Raw genomic sequence first — 19,731 nt, 5'->3', positions numbered from 1 at the left:
TGCCTAGTGTGTTAGGTTTTGGGTGAGCGTAGCTCTTCGACACGGTTCCTCTTGGTGTATCCTACCTGTATTGTAGAAGACTGTGGATTTGATGGTGCAGTTCTCAAAGAAGGTTTCGGTCGACTTGATGTCCTCAAAGTAACAATCTTCAAACAGAGAATCCTCAAATTTCACAGATTTCATCTCTATGCCGGTGAACCTGGCGGAGACAGAAAGCAAAGAAGTCCCGACTGCTCCAGCTGTTTAACCACCACATGAGTGAGTTATGCATGCATATATCTTTCTCTTTACATGTTCTTTTAACCAATCTGAAAACAGTGTTGTCAAGTCACCTGCACCAGCTGTGGGAAGAACACTATTTAAAATGTAAGTCTGTCTGCCTGTCTATCAGATATATTGTAAGAAATGCTATGGGTAGCCATTAACATGAAACCATTTACACTAAAGCTATTAACAATCCACTCTACATTAAACATTAATTACGATTTTAAGACGCAAGCTCATAATTCTGCTTTGCTTTTTTCACCAGAGAATGAAATGATCTAGTTTCTCCCCGGATCACAGGCCAGGCCTGACGCACTTGTCGTTTATGTACTCTCCCTCTTTGTGGATCTGGTTCTCCAGGGAGAAGTTGAAGGTGAAGTGCTCCACCTTCTCCCGGTGGAAGAGCTTCACCTTGGCCTCGTACTCCTCGTACTGCAGGTACTTGATCATGTCAGGGAACCACACGGACAGCCCATAGTAGCTGCGAAAACAAAATGATTACCTTTCTAACGGAACGTCCTGATGTCACAGTCTTCGTAGGCCTCAGCGCCTCACTGTGGTTGGGCAAGGAAAGGTTTGTGCTTCCACTTAACGTTTCATAACCACTTGTGTTAAAGACACATAGTAAAGTTAGCATGTTACTTGCTGATGTGACCCAAACTGTATTCCTTACCTGAAAGAATGTTGATGTTCTTTGGGATTTAAACGTCTGTGAAAGAGATGTTTACCTGAAGGCCATAGTGAACCATATGATGGCCATGAACAAACTGCTGAGTCTCAGTTCTGGGGATCCAAGGGAAATGATGTTCTTTATCACCTGTAGAGGAAATGACATCACTATGCTGTAACAAGCACATAGCAAATTGCTTTCAGATTTCTCTGTAATTGCTGTTTTGTTCTGTTTTGATTAGTTTGTTTGGGCCTTTGATGAGCTTCTAGGCCTACCTGCTTGGATAAGGTCAGAGACCTGACCAACCATCGCTGGAAGGCTGTTCCTGTGGAGCTTTGGATCTCGATAAACTCGTCCTGCTGCTTGGGCGTCTTGATTTGGGAGACCTAGGTGGAATGAACAGTGAAACTAAAATACATTTTTACAAAAACAAAGGAAGACTTTACAAAGGCTCTCCACATGTTGTGGCCCTGATTTATGAAGCTTTGTTAATGGAAACTTTGTTCATGCAGTTCTTTGGACAGCATGTAGTTTACTTTGGATTTATACTAGAGCTTGAAATTAATATGTGGAATGAAATATTAAAAATCATTAATATTAGCTCAAGGGCAACTTGAAATTAAAAAACAGCCAAGTCAGCAGCCCCTTCATGTCGGACGTTTAAATCTTGGAATGTCTAACCAAACCATTTTCCTTGTTTTCTAATAGAACTGCCCAAGTTGCCACTCGGTGTTTCGTACACATCTACAGAACTGAGTCCCTGTGGTGAGTGGAGTCCCAGGGGTCAGCTGTGTCCCTGTGGTGAGTGGAGTCCCTGGGGTCAGCTGTGTCCCTGTGGTGAGTGGAGTCCCTAAGGTCAGCTGTGTCCCTGTGGTGAGTGGAGTCCCTAAGGTCAGCTGTGTCCCTGTGGTGAGTGGAGTCCCTGAGGTCAGCTGTGTCCCTGTGGTGAGTGGAGTCCCTAAGGTCAGCTGTGTCCCTGTGGTGAGTGGAGCCCCTGAGGTTAGCTGTGTCCCTGTGGTGAGTGGAGTCCCTAAGGTCTGCTGTGTCCCTGAGGTGAAGCGAGTCCCTCTGGTCTTTACTCACCGTAAACACTCTCTCTGGCTCCCCCTTTGCTCTCCAGTTGGTGTCATGAACCTTCTTCAGGATCATCCAGGCCTCGTCATGTTTGGCATTCTGCCACAGATGCAAAAACAACGACTGATTAATTAAACCGGCGCCAATTTTGTAAACAACCTTCGAGACTGAGTCGCTTGATGTGGAAAAAGGAAACAAACACATCAATCACAATTTGCTGGAATCAAGGGAGACAAATTATGGTCATTTCCCTTTTCATTATTTAAAGAGTGGTCAATATTTCACTAAGCTTTACCTCTCGGTTCTGAATCTGTGTAATGCCCAATGCGCAGGACAAATAAAATAACTTTCAATGACATTTTCTGTATCTTTGCCTGTGCTCCCCACCTGTCTTACTCATTTTCATACTCATCTTTGATAAGACACTTTGGGCCATCGGCACTGCTGGGAGTGAATGTTCATCACACCTGATCTTGCTGGGAGTTTGCATCTGATTGTAACTTACGCAGAAAACATAAATTATAACGTGACTGGTTTTAGGGCTCTCACCTCCAGCAGAAAGCGGGGGCTCTCTGGCATGAACATCAGTCCCACCAGGGCGGCGATGGCGGGCAGGGCGCACACCAGCACAAACACGCGCCAGCTGTGGAACTGGAACTCCGTGCCCATGCTGAAGCCCCATCCTGAAACAGGAAATGCGACAAACAGGAAGTGAGAAATAGGAAATGCGCAAACAGGAAGTGACAAACAGGACATGCGACAAACAGGTAGTGAGGCTTTCCCCTATCCTCTTCTGTGACCTGGACAATCTGGGTGTGTTTCAACCGCTTAAATTTTTTGCCTCCTTGCTTCCTTTCCTTGCCTCCTTTCCTAGTGATGGAGGGGCAAACGGGTCAAAAAAATACATGAAATTGACGTCTAGAATCACGCGTTGTCAATGTGGGTTTAATCCAGACGCTTCTTTTGTTCGTCCTTTGCCCTCGAGGTCCTTGACCGACCTGAAAATCGATCGAGGTGCGCCATCTTTGAGGACATTCCAACCCGTTCAAGCACGAGTGCAGTCAGTGCACCCTTTGCGGAAGCATTTTTTCAGAATGCTTGACGCATAACGGTCGACCTGTGGGTCCACCTCGCCCCCAACTGCCACGTCTGTTTTTGACGTAGCTTCAAACCGACGCTCTAAAGAGCAAGGACGTTCCGATAGCCTCGTACACGTTTCCTCGATTCCTCCGTCCCCACGTCCTTACCTTGCTCCCTTTCCTTGCATCTGCCAATGAGTGGACTTGGGAGCGAGGAAAGGAAGCGAGGAGATAAAACAGACGAGTGGAACGAGCCGACGTTGGCAACGTGTGATTCACATATTTTTGACCCGTTTGGCTTTCCATACTAGGAAAGGAGACAAGGAAAGGAGAAAAAATGAGCCGTTCGAACACACCCATTGTGCGACTTTGAATGATCACCTCCAAGCTAATAAAAAAGCGGATGGCCTGTGCAGCGTCCGTTTGAGGGCGTTGTTTAATCGAGGCCAGGGTTAATTTAACAGTGCCGCTATCAGGCAATGCCGTGCGGCTGTGAGAGTTACAAAGTTCACATTTTATGCCGCCGCGCCGCTCTCAGCCGTGTGAATGACTTTCTTCGGCGGCGGTTCAGCGATTAAAAATGAGCACTTTGTTGGTTCCAAGGCAACCGATGCATTTAGGTGTCAGATGTTTTCCCTTGACCCACACCCAGTGTTATCGTTTGTTTGCAGCAGAGCAGGTAATAGAATAATAACTTACACACTACATGACAGGAAGCGTGTAATTCTTTGCCACCTTTAAACCGTGTTGCATTTTATTTTGAGCCTAGAGTTTGCTAATGGATGCCTGTCCAAATGCAGTAACCGTAATGGGGCGGTGTTCATTCGAGGTGCCTTTCAGCTGAAGCGACAGGATAATGAAAGTGCAAGCAGCCTCGATAGGCGACTTGGTGCAAGGGCAAAGTGTGTCCCTTCCGGCGTACCGTAGTGAGGGATGATGCCCCAAGCAGTGAATGAGGCGTAGAGCCCGCCCACCATCCAGAACATGCAGAGCCAGCACAGGTGCTCGCCCCTCTTCTCCATGGAGAGGAACTCAGAGAAATAGGAGTACACAATGGGGACTGAGCCCCCGATGCTGGGAGAGAGGAACACAAGACGATTCAGTTACACACTGTTTCCCATAAACAAGCGTATTTCAAACAGGGCATCACTGATAAACACCATAGTAAAGATACTGATTTCTGTCTTTGAGTAAGCCCAGAGAACACTATAGAGGACAAAGCCATATTTTTGCTTAATTTGGCTCTGTACTCTATAATTTTAGATTTGAAATCAAACAATGCAAATGTGGGTATTTTAATACATTTTGGTTTCACCATGTAGAAATTACCACACTTTTTATGCATAGCCCCCTCTCCCCCAGTTCAGGGCACCATAGTGTTTGGGACAAATGGCTTCACAGGTGTTTCTGATTAGTCAGGTGTGTTCAGCTGCTTCTTTAGTGCAAGTGTGCGAGGGCTTACAGTATCTAATCTTGATTCTAGGCTGCACCACTGTATGTATGACTCAGCACCAGAACCCGGGGCTGTGCCACTGTATGACTCAGCACCAGAACCCGGGGCTGTGCCACTGTATGTATGACTCAGCACCAGGACCCGGGGCTGTGCCACTGTATGTATGACTCAGCACCAGGACCCGGGGCTGTGCCACTGTATGTATGACTCAGCACCAGAACCCGGGGCTGTGCCACTGTATGACTCAGCACCAGAACCCGGGGCTGTGCCACTGTATGTATGACTCAGCACCAGGACCCGGGGCTGTGCCACTGTATGTATGACTCAGCACCAGGACCCGGGGCTGTGCCACTGTATGACTCAGCACCAGAACCTGGGGCTGTACCACTGTATGACTCAGCACCAGAACCCGGGGCTGTGCCACTGTATGACTCAGCACCAGGACCCGGGGCTGTACCACTGTATGACTCAGCACCAGAACCCGGGGCTGTGCCACTGTATGACTCAGCACCAGAACCCGGGGCTGTGCCACTGTATGACTCAGCACCAGGACCCGGGGCTGTGCCACTGTATGACTCAGCACCAGGACCCGGGGCTGTGCCACTGTATGACTCAGCACCAGAACCCGGGGCTGTGGCACTGTATGACTCAGCACCAGGACCCGGGGCTGTGCCACTGTATGTATGACTCAGCACCAGAACCCGGGGTTGTGCCACTGTATGACTCAGCACCAGGACCCGGGGCTGTGCCACTGTATGACTCAGCACCAGAACCCGGGGCTGTGGCACTGTATGACTCAGCACCAGGACCTGGGGCTGTGCCACTGTATGACTCGGTAATTAAACATGGAGTTTTTTTGCTGCTACATTTTTTTTTCAAGAATGCTCAGATCACTGAGTTAAACTTTGCCATGACGCCTTATTTAATCACTCCAGCGCTGTGGGAATGAGGTGTGTTTCTCCAACCGTTACTCGAGAGAACGGGTGACATTTCATTCCCACAGACGCCAGCCCATTTCGGGCAGCGGCTAGCGTAGCCAGCGTCCCTGCTTTGCTCTCCTCCCCCTCAGGGTCCCCGGGGCCCCCCGGGACCCCTCTTCCTGTCTCACCCGATGCCCGAGAAGAGCCTGAAGAACAGGAAGAAGCCGTAGCCCTGGGCGAAGGACGACAGGAAGGCGAAGACGCAGTTGATGGCCAGCGCCATGATCAGACACTTCCTGCGGCCCACCGCGTCCGCCAGACCGCCCCACACGAACGCCCCCACCATCATCCCCACGTACACTATCAACCCTGCGGGAGAGAGGGAGGGAGGGAATGAGAGAAAAGAGAGAGAGAGGGAGAGATTGTTTTATTATTGTTTTTCTGTTCAGGTGGCAGGACCTGCGCTCCATTTCATTCGTCCTGCTTTTTTATTTCTGTATCAATTTCTTTTTTATCTGTGTTTTTTTTATTTTGAGCGCTTCCTTTCTCTTCCCTGTCCTCTGTTTCTTTATTCCCCTGAGTGATATTTCCGGTCCCTTACATGCGGATGCAAATGGAGAGGCTATTCAAAGAGTGGAACTGACACTATGTACCCCGTGGGGGCGATGGCTTTATCTGAGAGATCACTGCTTGCATGTGAATACCCAAGCACCAGTCTGAGTGGGTTCGAGATTGAAGTTTTTAAAAAAAAAAACAGAACCAGTCTGCCGATAAACATTTTTGTGAGGTGTCGCTCGTGGAAAACTATCAATAAATCTTCCCAGACGCCCATCGATGTCAGTTATGCAGACTCCCATCTTAGCGTACGGGTCACGTTCCCCTGTGTCTGAAGTGCTTCTGAATCTTTACTTCATCCGGATGGTTCTTTCTAATCAATCGGTATTGCAGCCGAGGAGTGCGTTGTAAAAATCAGCAGATCTGCGCAGGTGTTATGGAGATCTGATTTAAGCTGGCGAGCCGACACGAGTCGGTTTGCAGCACAGTGAATTTTAAAATGTGCTAAATGGCCCTCTGTGTAATACTGTCCTGTCCCTGCCGTACATCTTTTGCTTTATAGCTTCGGTGCATTCATGCTCTGCTACTTCAACACATAGATAAAAGGGCCCGTGACACTGTTTTCTAGATAATTTATCACCATTGTTTGCTGGCCCATCCAATTACAACTTAAAAATAAATTTGCTTTGCTGGCACAACGTCGCGAAGAATGAGTAATGAGAGCTAACCCTAGGGAAGGTGCTTCATTGGACGCCTCCTGCGTGAAACAAGCAATGCAAATGGCCCCTTTCACGGGTGATTCATTCGGCCAACCAAACACTATTCCGGTTCGATCATAAAAATGCCACAGGTGGCCTTAAATTTTAGCAGTCACCATCGCATCATTTCAGAGCATCCTCCATTTTTCTTCTTTGCCTCCAATTCGTGTTCAGAGAGTGGAGGTGGAGGTGGAGGTGGTGAGATGTGTACTGATAAACATGAGAAACAGACACCTTTCCTTCGCTGGAAAGGACAGCATCCTTACTTCAATCAATAAACAATGATCAGCAGGTAGCATAGTTAATTCTCGGTACCACTGAATACCGCTGCTTCAGGAACATCAATAGCCCAGTCTGTGGCCGCATGCCCGGACAACAGAATCAGTTCATCCCAGACTCCACCAGGGGGCACTCTCTCTCTCTCTTTATTCTCAGGTAAAGTGTAATTCAGTTTTTTTTACTGCTCTGGTGGGCTAGACGAGCATTAAAATGTGCTAGCCTCCCCCCCACAAGCCCTTTGCTCATGTTTAAGTCCCAGTCCTGAATCGATTATTTTCAGGTAAAATGGGACAGAGGTAAGGGCTATATGGAGCTGTAAGGCATTTTTCTTCACAAACATTTTAATAATTGATTTCTCTCCAGATCATACCCATAGTGTTTCCACTTGTTATCCTTGTGGTCTTTCAGAGAGTGGTAAATAGCAGACACCTGCCAATATCCTTAGTCAGTGCCTCTGAAAACCCCCCTTTTCTGGGCTCTGCAATGTGTATAACAGCTAAATGGCAACCAGAGTCAGACCTTAAAACTGCATTGAGAAACAATTAAAAGCTGTTTTCCATAAAAAAGCCAACCCATGATGTCATTCACGGGGCCACAAACACTCCATTTGGTCACATTATGTGAACTGAGCCTGAATGGGCTCAAAGTGGTTGTTAAGAGGTATGTTATCAGGTACGCTGTTCAGCTGTCATAAACCTTTTAGATCTTGAAGTCCCCATTTGTAACAGTCATTAATGTTTTTTGAAACATTGGACTGCATTTTATAAGAGCCCTATGACTGCCTTTCAGGACTTGAGAAGCCAAACAAAAGCATTTTTAGCATTTAAGCAATGATTATTAGCTGCATAATTTGTAGGTTTATTAATTTCAATCCCTTCGTTTTGTAAATCCTCTGAACTCACATTCACAGTAAATAGCGCATAACATGTTGTCAAGCTGACAACTATGCCTCTGACTACAGTTTTTGCCTTTTGAAGAAGGACACATCAGGTTTTTTGTTGTTGTTGTAGTTGTTGTTGTTTTCTGCCACCAAATTCCCCCAATAGACACCAAAATCCCAACAGCCGGTGCAAGGAGAAGGCAGCCCATGATGTGAGAGATTATTAGATTTACTTGGCCTCTGAATGGCTGTGGGTACATCATTCAGTAAATGGGCCAACTGTCGTCAGACAGGGGAGTGACAGCACACGGTCAGCGCAAGAGATATACCGCGTCGGTTTGAAGCTCAGCGATTTTCCCGACGGCCTTTTTGTCATGCCTGACGGTCCGTCGCCATTTTGAGGGATTTTCATTTTCATTTTTTTTTTTTTACGATGCCCTAAGAATGCACCGCATAAAACACCATTATGAAATGCGCAAAGAAAGGAAATAAGAAAGTTAATGACCGAGTCTGAGTTACGTTCGGTGGCAGGCGATGCGATTAGAGGAGCGTTTCCTCGGGAAAGAGCTTTGCGCGCGCTAACGACATCGTTGAGAAGCCCACAGACATTAAATATGGTGGAAGTCACTCGGAACTACAAACTTAGCTTTTATTGCTCCAAAGTGACTCTTGAGGGAGCCGACGATTGTTCTCTGGTGTGTTCATTGTATTTCAGACCAGAGCTTCTCCCCGAGTTTTGATTTTTGAAACCTTATTTTTGAAAATAAGGCTTCAAAAATTAGCTTGGAGAAAGCTTAGGGAAACAGAACGCGAGCCACCAGTTAGATCAATGCGTCCAAATGACAGTGGCAGGTTCAGTAATTTACGAGCACTGTCAGTGAGTGATTAATAAACTGTTTGTTTGTTTTTTTGATGCGGTGTAGCTTTCGCCCCAGAGAGGGCTCAGTGTCGGCGGTAAACGTACGGCTGCCCGGCCCCGCCCACCTCTTCTGGCGTCACGCGTTCGCACGAGATGCCACCGCAGATGGTGCCACCGCGGGGGGCGTGGGGGGGGGGGCTGCAGTCTGAAAAGTGAAAGAGACGTGGGGGTCCCGGCCGTCCATATGGACGCCGGCGCTCCCCCGCCCCCCCGCCCTCGTGCGGCTGTCAGTTTGGCGCGGTCACACGCCGCTCTGATCAGAGTCACGATCTGGAGGCGGAGCTTCGAGAGGAGCGGAGGCCCATTCACGTTTTCTTGCCCTCACCCTTCTGCTCCTCTCTTTTTTTACTCCTCCCTCTTTCATCCTCCGTTTTTGTGTTTGATAGCTCCCTTCCCGTCTCTGCAACAGCTCCCTGGTCAGATGACGGGCGATGAGCCGCACCCGTCTGGCCGCTAAAACACGTGCTGCCCCCCTGCTGCCTCTTTCACTCGGTCCGCCAGCTGAGCCGCGCTCACACCGCGCTCCAATACTCTTCACTCAGCTTATGCAGTTAGACGCCCAATCAAACAGAGCCGTCCATCTTGATTGACAAGGCCCTGCTGATTAAACCCCTCCCTCCCTGGGTGACGCTACGGCTAATCGCGCTTCGCTCCATAGTCTCCCAGCCAAACTTGGCACCGGTGCAGTCAGGAAATTAAAAAACCCTGTTGTATAAACGAATCACCTCAGGGCTGTAATTTTCCTATATCATCATGAAACTGTCACGTACAGTACAGCTGGCTTATGGTTACTTACATATGTACAGAGAACAAATCATCCTTAATGATGAAACCAACAGCATCCAATCACCCCAAAAAATGAACGTGAATTCATAAAGCTATCATATCTGCCACCTAGCATTAAGAATTTTTCAGCCGATAACAGCAACAATATGAAATATAAATTTATTCTGCATCTGGTCAGGAAGTGTAGCCACATTGCTACATGTCTGTTGGACCTTTTCCACTCATTCCGCTGCATTTTTTTGCTGGACTGGGGAGCCGACATTGCATCCAGGACCTTCAGCTAGCCACACCCAGTGCGAGCACTTTTCGGTTTTTCCTGGCATTTTCTTTATATGAAGAGGGTTGTTGGCAGGGTGCTTAGAGACCTGGGCCTGTAACCAAGGTTACAGGTTCAAATCTCTGGATAATATGTGGATATTTCTAACGTATCCAAGTTGCCATGGATATGGTATTTATGTATTCTTTTTTTTTTTTAAAGGAAAGTTCAGTCCGCCCACTTTTTCAGACAGAATAGCAGATAGAGACAGAATCACAGCACAGGAAGGGCCATGGAGGGGAATAGAGATCCAGGCGACACGGGGGTTCATATATGAGTCTTATCACCCTATAAACTGTACCACACAGTCTCAACATTTTGTATAAAATATGTATATATATATATATAGCAGAATTTATATGAAAATATCAAACCCGTGTAAAGCACTGTAAGCATTTTATGAAAATGATCTCAGCATCTGAAAAACAATACTACTGCATATATAATACAGACTGTGCTCCAATAAAGCTATGGATGTTTTTCCCTATTTTTACACAGAAGAATTGTTTTGTGTGTGTGCATGTGTGTATGTGCATGAGGGACAGAGAGAGAAAGAGAGAGATGAATAGAAGCAGAAAGACAGAAAGCAACAAATATATACTGTGTGATCAAGGGGGAATAAGATAAAGAGCAATAAAAGTGACTGAGTGACAGAGAGAGTGAAAGAAAGAGAAAGAGAGACAGGGAGAGGTGAAAGACAGAAAGAGAGACAGGGAGGGGTGGAAGACAGAGATGCAGATTTTAGGGTTTAAAAAAGTGTATTATTGTGCGTTAATGGTGATGAGTCTGGAACATTAAGCCAGCTGTACTGTGGGAGGGAAGCAGCGTGTTTGTTCATTTCTCAGCCAAGGTCAGCGAAGAGGTGATCAGTTTCCTCAGCACCTGCTGACTCAGCGCCCGGAGCAGGACACCGAACCCACTCCCGCTGCTCTTCTCCCCGACGATCCCGCCCTGCCCGCATCGCCATGGAGACCTCCAGACACCCGACACCTCCTAATACCCTCCACTTCATTACTACACCCCCCCCCCACACTCACACACACACTTTATGTGTTTTGTTTTATTGCTTTGTGCAATTTAATTTTGTCCTCCTTCCTTCCTAAAAGCACTTGAGATTCAGGGGGGAGGGGTCAGATTGTTTTATCGCCAGAAGGGTAAAGCCACTCTTCTCTCCAAAGGAATAAGAAGAAGAATTCAATTCGTAAGTTAGTAAGCTGCCGGTCAAAACAGAACTCTACGGTGCCGGTGTTGCCGTGGTGAGGTTCAGGCCCCTCCCCCTGTGTGAGGTGGAGAGCTGGGGGCCCCTCGCTGCTCTGGGGGCCAAACGCAGCGTGCGCACGCTCTCGTTGACTACCGTCACTCTGGCGAGCCTCCCGCATTTTATTCCTGGTTTTGTTTCGTTTTTTCGCCGAGGGACGCGCGATCGCTCGCCCTGCCTCCCTCGTTAGGCAGGCGCACGTAGATGAGAGGCGGGGGGGGGGGGAACGCGGCCAGATGAATCAGCCAATCGACGGCGGCTCCGCCCGGCTTACCTCAGAGCCGTGCTTCAAAGGCGCAGTTCTCCCCCTCTGCTCAGCAGACACCGCCGCTCCCCTGCCGACCGATTCTCACAGTCCGTCTTTTTAGGTTTGTCAAAATCACACCAGCACGCAAAAGGACACGTTTGATATTATGTACGATCAGGCTGAGATTGTTTTTGCCGAAATTTAGAGCTGGGGTGCCGCTCATGAAGCAGCTCGCAGTAGTGCTGACCTAGGATCAGGTGTCGCCGTCTCCTCCATTATGAGCTACAAGGCAAAACAGGCCCTGGCGCAGGTTTAATACTCAAGAAAAGCTTTTCCATCATTTAAATGTTCTTTGTTACTAGTATTATCACCTTATGCAACTATTGTACATGCACTGGAAATAGAGTAGCAAACCACAATATATTATAAATATGTGGACTTCTTTCAAAAATCATATTCATTTCACCGTAGTCTATTTAAAAGAATGCATTCCAATATCTGAAATTGTGCAATAATTATATGAAGTATAATTGTATAGTGTATGTGTCCATATATTGTGAGGCGTTACAATATCTTGATAATACATTTCGTTTTATTTATCTTGATAACATATTTTCACCGTATGCCGATTTCAGAGGGTATAATGATGAAAAGCGTGTACTCTTGAGTGTGAAGCCTATCTCAGAACTTAGGTTAGCATTCATGGTTCACATGCAGTCTGAATTCTGTCGGTTGAGTGCTTTTAATGACGTCACCGCTGACACTTACCCAGCATGCCCTTGTTGGCGTTGGACAGGCACATGTCCTTCTCGGCGCTGGGCAGGACGAAGCCCACCACGAAGCACTCCACGCCGTCGGCCATGAGCGCCAGGCCGGTGACCACGAACAGGGTCCACTGGAAGCGCCCGTGCCCGCAGTCCTCCATGATGGCCTCGTACTGGTCGGCCAGCTCCTCCCGCTCCTGGCGGGCGCCGCCCTCCCCGGCGGCCCGGGCCTTCTCGCGCTGGGCCGCCCGCGCCGCCCGCTGGGCCGCCTTCACCTCCTCGGGGTGCGGGATGCCCTGGTACTCGCCCTCGTACATCTCGTCTTCCTCGTCGTGGCCCTCGGTGGCGTCGCTGGCCGCGTCCTCGTCCTGCGCCGGGTAGTCGCCGCCGCCGCCGTAGCCGTAGCCGTCCGGGCCGCCATCGCCGAAGGTGGAGTAGGTGTTGTCCCCGCCCTGCTGGTACACGCTGTTCTGGTACGGGTCGGCCATTTTAGCGGTGCCGCTGCCGGGCTATGCGGGCGTGGCCCCCCCTCCTGCGGCAACGCGCCGTCTGAGTTCTGCGGGCTGGGATTCGCCTTCCGGGCGCCGGGGAAAAACACGCCTTCCTCAAATTCCCGGAGCGTCTTCGCTGTCGCGCTCTAGTCCCCGATTTTTGAGCCCGGCCTTTTCAGTGATTCCCGCAATCGTGGCGCTCTACCTCCCTCTGTTCTCTACAGCACAAGACCGCATTCGGAATCTGAAAGAGAGAGAACACTTTCGTCAGCGCCCGTACGTCACGTCTACGCACACGCGGAGGCAAGGACAAATGTGTTCGCCTGGAAAAGTTGGAGGGAAAAAAAAAGTGAGAAATCTCGTTGCAACGAGATTTAGGGAGTATCTGCAGAGAGATGGAGAGCCCAGCAGGAACAGTGAGCAGAAGTAGGCTGCACATGCCTCACGCCTCTGAAAGGTTACTCCTCTCACTCCTCCTCTGGGAGACATTCTGGCTCTGTAGGTGTAGGTGCAGGTGAGCCTATAGCTCAGTTTCCCCACCCGCCCTCCCCACTGCTGGGAAACACACGGCCCCAGCACCTGTCCAGGTGTTTGCACAGCCGCTGGCTGAGCTCACACAGGCACGCGACAAGCACACACACCTGCACACACACACACACCTGCACACGTACATGCACACACGCACGCACATACACCCACACAAGCAGACACACACACACACCCGCACAGGCAAACATGCACACACACACTCACACATTCATTTTTATTTTTAATGGCTACCATTACTACTTAATTCAGACTCTTAGGGATTGTCTGCTTGGATTGTCCAGGAAAGACCCAGTCATATTGCAATTCGCTCCGTTCGCAAACATGAAATTACCTAGGCAACACATGACCTCACAAAAGATAGAAAGGTACAATATGTCAACAGATCAGTTATCCTATCAATAAATCTTCTCTCTCTAGAGAACAGAGTGGTGCTTTTTTTGGAAACATGCGATGGGCAATTGGAACAATTGCAAAGAATGTGTGAATGTTTCACTGTACAGTACTACTTTAACACATTCAGAACTGTGAAGAATTAGCTCATGAGGGAAGTGAATGAAAAACAGATTTTATACATCAACACAGGAGTTCTTTCTAAAAGAAAATACCACTTTTCCATCATTTAGGTTATGTTTGCAAAAAATGCTTTGCACTGTGATGTCACATCCTGTTGAATGATACCTGAATACTATTGTATGAATACCTTTTAAAGATATTCTTGGTTATTCCTTAATAAATTGGATAATTTCCGAATCAAGTAAACCCCATGCACAATGGGGATAAATTCTTAATGGCTTATTAAAATGCTGTCTTGCGTTTAATAATGATTTCACTCTCCGCACCAGATTACATATTCAAATTGTATTGGTTTAATAGGATCATGGAAACCGGAACTGATTTCCCTGCTAATCCGTCACACAGCTGCGCTCTTTACGTCAAGCGGATAGAGCTCTGGCCCATTCTGGCCGCGAACGCCGCCTTTATCCTCCGGGCTCCTCGCCGCCGCCCCCGCGATTATTACTGCGAATGATATCCCGGGACGAGAAGATGCAGCCTAACACCTCTGAACACGGTTCGCGATGTTCCCCTGCGTTTTAAGCCACGACCATGCCGAACCTTATTATCGCCATCGGGTTCATGAATGAGATTCACGCTCCAGACCTAACGCAAGCGGAAGCGTTGGGGTCTTAATAACGTCTCTTTCCTGCAGAGAGATTAGAGATTTATATGGATCCTGAAAGTGATTTTATGCTGTTATGCAAGCCTCTGGCACAAATGATCCTATGCCGACGGAGAGTACTTCCCCCTCACAGGTCTGCTGCTCTTTTAATTAAAGGTCAGTGGTGACATGTCTTTTTAAACAATCCAAATCACAGACATGACTAACGCAGGCTGCTGCTAACGAACACCTTTGAACCTGCGGGATGGTGTACCGGGAACCAGCGAGAGTCCATTAATTATAGTATATAATGCAGAACTGCTGTCGTTAAAGTGTGCGAGAAAGGAGACAGGGAGGAGATGCAGACTGCGAGGGAAAATGAGAGTAGTGATGCAAATAAAAAAAAAAAACATCAATATTAATTTTTAAAGAACATTAATATAAATGATGAATAATGTAGCCTACTTGCCATTTTCTTTTCTTGTTTCATTTGTTTTCTATAATATCAGAATTTTCTTTCGCAACATACAAGAGCATGTACTGTACTTGCCAAGCCAAAAAAGCCAATTTGAAATAAAGACAGTGTGTGCGTGTGTGTGCATGATGGGAGTGTGCTGGTGTTGTATGCGTGTGTATGTTAGTGTGTGTTAGCGTATGTGTGAGGGGAACTGGGCTGGTGCTGTAAGTGGTGTGTCTGTTAGTGTGTTAGTGTGTTTGTTAGCTTGTATGTGTTAGTTGCCCGCCCCCCCTTAAAATAACTTTTGTTAGCATGTGTGAGTGCGTTAGTGTGTCTGGATGAGGGGGAGCGTGCTGCTCCTGTGTGTTAGCGTGTGCGTCTGGATGAGGGGGAGCGTGCTGCTGCTGTGTGTTAGCGTGTGCGTCTGGATGGAGGTCAGCGTGCTGCTGCTGTGTGTTAGCGTGTGCGTCTGGATGAGGGGGAGCGTGCTGCTGCTGTGTGTTAGCGCGTGCGTCTGCATGAGGGGGAGCGTGCTGCTGCTGTGTGTTAGCGTGTGCGTTAGCGTGTGCGTCTGGATGAGGGGGAGCGTGCTGCTGCTGTGTGTTAGCGTGTGCGTCTGGATGAGGGGGAGCGTGCTGCTGCTGTGTGTTAGCGTGTGCGTCTGGATGGAGGTCAGCGTGCTGCTGCTGTGTGTTAGCGTGTGCGTCTGGATGAGGGGGAGCGTGCTGCTGCTGTGTGTTAGCGTGTGCGTCTGCATGATGGGGAGCGTGCTGCTGCTGTGTGTTAGCGTGTGCGTCTGCATGATGGGGAGCGTGCTGCTGCTGTGTGTTAGCGCGTGCGTCTGGATGGAGGACAGCGTGCTGCTGCTGTGCGTTAGCGCGTGTGTCTGGATGAGGGGGAGCGTGCTGCTGCTGTGTGTTAGTGTGTGTGTTAGCGTGTGCGTCTGGATGAGGGGGAGCGTGCTGCTGCTGTGTGTTAGCGTGTGCGTCTGGATGAGGGGGAGCGTGCTGCTGCTGTGTGTTAGCGTGTGCGTCTGGATGAGGGGGAGCGTGCTGCTGCTGTGCGTTAGCGTGTGTGTTAGTGTGTGTGTTAGCGTGTGCGTCTGGATGAGGGGGAGCGTGCTGCTGCTGTGCGTTAGCGTGTGCGTCTGCATGAGGGGGAGCGTGCTGCTGCTGTGTGTTAGCGTGTGTGTTAGCGTGTGCGTCTGGATGAGGGGGAGCGTGCTGCTGCTGTGCGTTAGCGTGTGTGTTAGTGTGTGTGTTAGCGTGTGCGTCTGGATGAGGGGGAGCGTGCTGCTGCTGTGCGTTAGCGTGTGCGTCTGCATGAGGGGGAGCGTGCTGCTGCTGTGTGTTAGTGCGTGCGTCTGGATGGAGGACAGCGTGCTGCTCCTGTGTGTTAGCGTGTGCGTCTGGATGGAGGACAGCGTGCTGCTGCTGTGTGTTAGCGTGTGTGTTAGTGTGTGTGTTAGCGTGTGCGTCTGGATGAGGGGGAGCGTGCTGCTGCTGTGTGTTAGCGTGTGTGTTAGCGTGTGTATCTGGATGGAGGACAGCGTGCTGCTGCTGTGCGTTTCTCTCAGCATGCGCTCTCCTCTCTCTCTCTGACTGTCTCATTATCGGCCCCGGTCTCATTAGCTCCTCTCCTCCAGGGCCGCGCCCGTCCCTCCGCGCTGGCGCCTTGCCCGTCCCCAGTCCGCCCACTCCGCGGCGCCTTCACACTAATCTGGTGGGCCCGGCGCTCGCCCCCCTCGCTCACGAATTGCTCGGCAGAATCGGCGTGCGATCGGCGCTATAAGTGCTCTGAGCGATCAAAAGGGTAGGAGCTACCGATTCTACAGAGTAATTGGAAATTCAGACCCCCCACCCCCCACCCAGCCCCTCAGGGAGATCATGTCGGTCAGACCCTGCTTGCAATCAATTCTCCGCTCCTCACAGGCTGCCCAGCTGTCCGTCTCCGTGCCGCAGACATATGGTTTCATTTCGCTGATTTGAGAGCGCTGCTTCATTGCTTGCCCGGTGCCGGAGGGGCACCAGGAATGCACAATTGCTGGCGTTCCCTCCCGATGTGCACTTGCACTCTTTCTTCCTCCGAGCCGTGCTGTCAGAGTGCGTGTGGGTCTTGTAAGGCCTCGTGCGATTGGTGGGCTGTGCCCAGCAAAGCCACAGACACCCACTGCCAGGAGGCTGTTGTTTAATTCCGCAAAGTCACGGGGGTTGTTTTTTTTATGTCGGTGGAAATTGATTTGATGATTGTCTGACCATTGCCCAGGCCGTGAACTCAAACGCCTCAATGTAAGCAAATGACATTTAACACAGTGAACTCAGTGAACTCATTAGATGGGCCTAATGCTAGCATAACTGCCAAAAGCGATGTGGCTGTGTCATCAAAGGATGCTATATTATGCTATGCTATGCCATTATGGTCCCATGATGCTTTGCTGCATTGGAGCACGGTGGGAAAGGGCCTGTCCCTGCAAAGCTTCCTGGATGACAGCGGGGGCAGATGGCTGGACCGGTGCTCAGGGTCAAGGGGGCTGCAACAAACAGTGAATCCCCCCCCAAATAAGTTTTCCCTCAGCACAATGTCCCTTGCATGGACTTCTCTGGTCCAGCATTGAGCAGTGCTTGTGAGCAGCCTCAGATGTATATTAGACAGGAAGGACCGCTCTGTTTCCAGCTCAGGGTGTGCACTGATGCTGGATTTGGAAACTTCTCTGCAGCCGAAGGGTGCGGCGCCCTGTTTGGAAAAGAGTCACGATTTTGAAGGTGCGGGGGTGGAGGTGGGGGTATGCGTCAGCAGTGCAACATTAAAACTTAATAACCGGCACTGCTGACGGACGTGGCTCTCAGCTCGCAAGAGATGGGGTGGGCAAACGGGAAGCGGCGGCAGTAAAGGGTGGGGCGTGGGGGTTCGGGGGGGTCGGCCGCAGGCGTGTCGGAGCAGCGCTCGTGATGGCCTGGTCATTAACCGGCCTGCTGAGGAGGAACCGAACCGCTGCTGCTTCTGCGGAGTCTGCCCTGTGACCGGGAAGCGCAGGGAAGGGGAACTCTGGGTAAACTGAATTGAATTAAATGAGCTGACCTAATTTCGCCCGTCACTCTTGCAGCATTCCCCTTCCAACATCACAGCCGCTTGGAAAAAGGGATGGTTTGCGCTGGTATGCAGGATTACACAACTCACGCTGCCAACAAGCATTTCCCCCGACTAACAATGCATTTCCACTATTAACAATACAGAGCAAGTCTTTGTCTCGAACATTATGGAGCACACTCCCGAGGCTGACAGAGCTTTTCTGGTACATTTTTACATTTTTAACAAGCAATAATGCAGTAATTCAGTCTGCAATCATGTCACCTGGGTAGCATTACCCACTACCATTTTAGCCTTTTATGTTTCCGTAAAAGGCTGAAACAATATTTTTTTGCACAATAAACACCCATTTGATACATTTGTCAACACAATGACGGATGCATTTATTTATTAAATAACGGTGCAGGACCGATAGATCGCCCGCCCCCAAACAGATAGAGTCGTCTCTGCTCACCCCTAAAAGCATAACAACAAACACAACCAAGAGCTCCAGTTCCCTTGGTTACTCAGGCACTCAAAAACTAATTCCAATACCCATCCCCGTTTGGCAGAATGAAACACCTGGCAGCCCAGTAATATTTTTTTTTTCTTTCCTGCCATGATAACATCACAGCTGCTGAAATGAACTTAGCACAAGAACATAAAACAGGAGAATGGTTGACGTTTTAGCCCATACTCCGGCATTAAGACCCAACCTAATTTAGTCTCTAAAAACAATCGCATTATGTCAGGCCTGGTTCTCAACACCCCAACTGCTTCGACTGCATCCTCCTGAGAATTGGTAGAAAACAAGCTTATTTTAATTCTTTTTGGCAGAATACAAGAGTCTTGGATGACAAAAACATGTTGCAGTGAAAATATTTTCAAAAATATAACTTTATTTTTTATTGAATGTCTCTTATCGTGTAGGTTTCTGCGTAGTAGAATATATTGTTCTTGAGGACAAAATTTCATTGCAGGATTAGGAGGATTTGACCTGGCAGTCTATATTCTGTATTTTGACAGCTCTCTCTGTGTGAATAAGTTGCAGGTTGTTCCGAGCTCTGCTCACGTGCAGGAAATAAAAATGTAAAGGTGGATTAAGGAAGAGCTCGTTGCTTCGGGCAGTGTGCCTGGTGACCTTTCCACCGCTTGAGTGTCTGTGTTTGTGTTGCTTTCCTCCAGAGCTGCAGAGGAGCGCTCGGATCGATAGATCACACGTCTCCTCATCTGCCCTCAGAAGCGCTCCACGGCACTGCAGAGAGGGGGCGCTGAGGCCGAGCCCCAGAGCACTGTGTGCTGCTCCTGAGGAACACGGTTTACCAGAGCCAGGTATAAACACACACATAAACACACGCCCTCACACACGTGCGCACGCATGCACACACACGCACACGCACACACACACACTCACACACGCACACGCACACGCACGCACACACACACACACTCACACACGCACACGCGCACGCATGCACACACGCACACTCACACATGCACACACGCGTGCACGCATGCACACACACGGACACTCACACATGCACGCACACTCTGATACACACTCACACACCCACACACACACAAGGTTGATTTTTTCTTGTTTTTAGCAGTCCGTGACACATTATTCCATCCTTAATGGACTAATCCTAGCTTTTCCGCATGGGCAGCCTGTAACACTATTATGCTGGGCTAGATTTATAGTGCCCTGACTTGCAATTACCAGTATCCCTACCTGGGAGTCAGATGTAGCTCAGTATCCAGTGGGGCACATTACCAATCTACTAACTGTG

At 49.1% G+C, this 19,731-nt stretch overlaps 1 protein-coding gene across 2 annotated transcripts in view; it reads right to left on the bottom strand.

The window, feature by feature from the left end:
* The window catches only part of LOC135242030 (synaptic vesicle glycoprotein 2B-like), a 44,920-nt gene that overhangs the window by 3,301 nt on the left and 21,888 nt on the right, over nt 1-19,731 (bottom strand). For both annotated transcript variants that reach the window (XM_064312899.1, XM_064312898.1), the window contains exons 2-10: nt 12,227-12,957; nt 5,649-5,829; nt 4,010-4,161; nt 2,558-2,691; nt 2,018-2,107; nt 1,210-1,320; nt 993-1,081; nt 581-745; nt 66-199 (exon numbers count right to left, since the gene is read on the bottom strand). In XM_064312899.1, coding sequence (XP_064168969.1) covers nt 66-199; nt 581-745; nt 993-1,081; nt 1,210-1,320; nt 2,018-2,107; nt 2,558-2,691; nt 4,010-4,161; nt 5,649-5,829; nt 12,227-12,710 — 1,540 coding nt within the window. In that variant the 5' untranslated portion in view covers nt 12,711-12,957. The remainder of the gene's footprint in view (nt 1-65; nt 200-580; nt 746-992; nt 1,082-1,209; nt 1,321-2,017; nt 2,108-2,557; nt 2,692-4,009; nt 4,162-5,648; nt 5,830-12,226; nt 12,958-19,731) is intronic.

Source organism: Anguilla rostrata, chromosome 16 (genome assembly GCF_018555375.3).
Source record: "Anguilla rostrata isolate EN2019 chromosome 16, ASM1855537v3, whole genome shotgun sequence".
In the NCBI taxonomy this organism is placed as follows: Eukaryota; Metazoa; Chordata; class Actinopteri; order Anguilliformes; family Anguillidae; genus Anguilla; species Anguilla rostrata.
The sequence above is the reverse complement of the archived record's forward strand: the minus strand, read 5'-3'. Positions and strand labels throughout refer to the sequence as shown.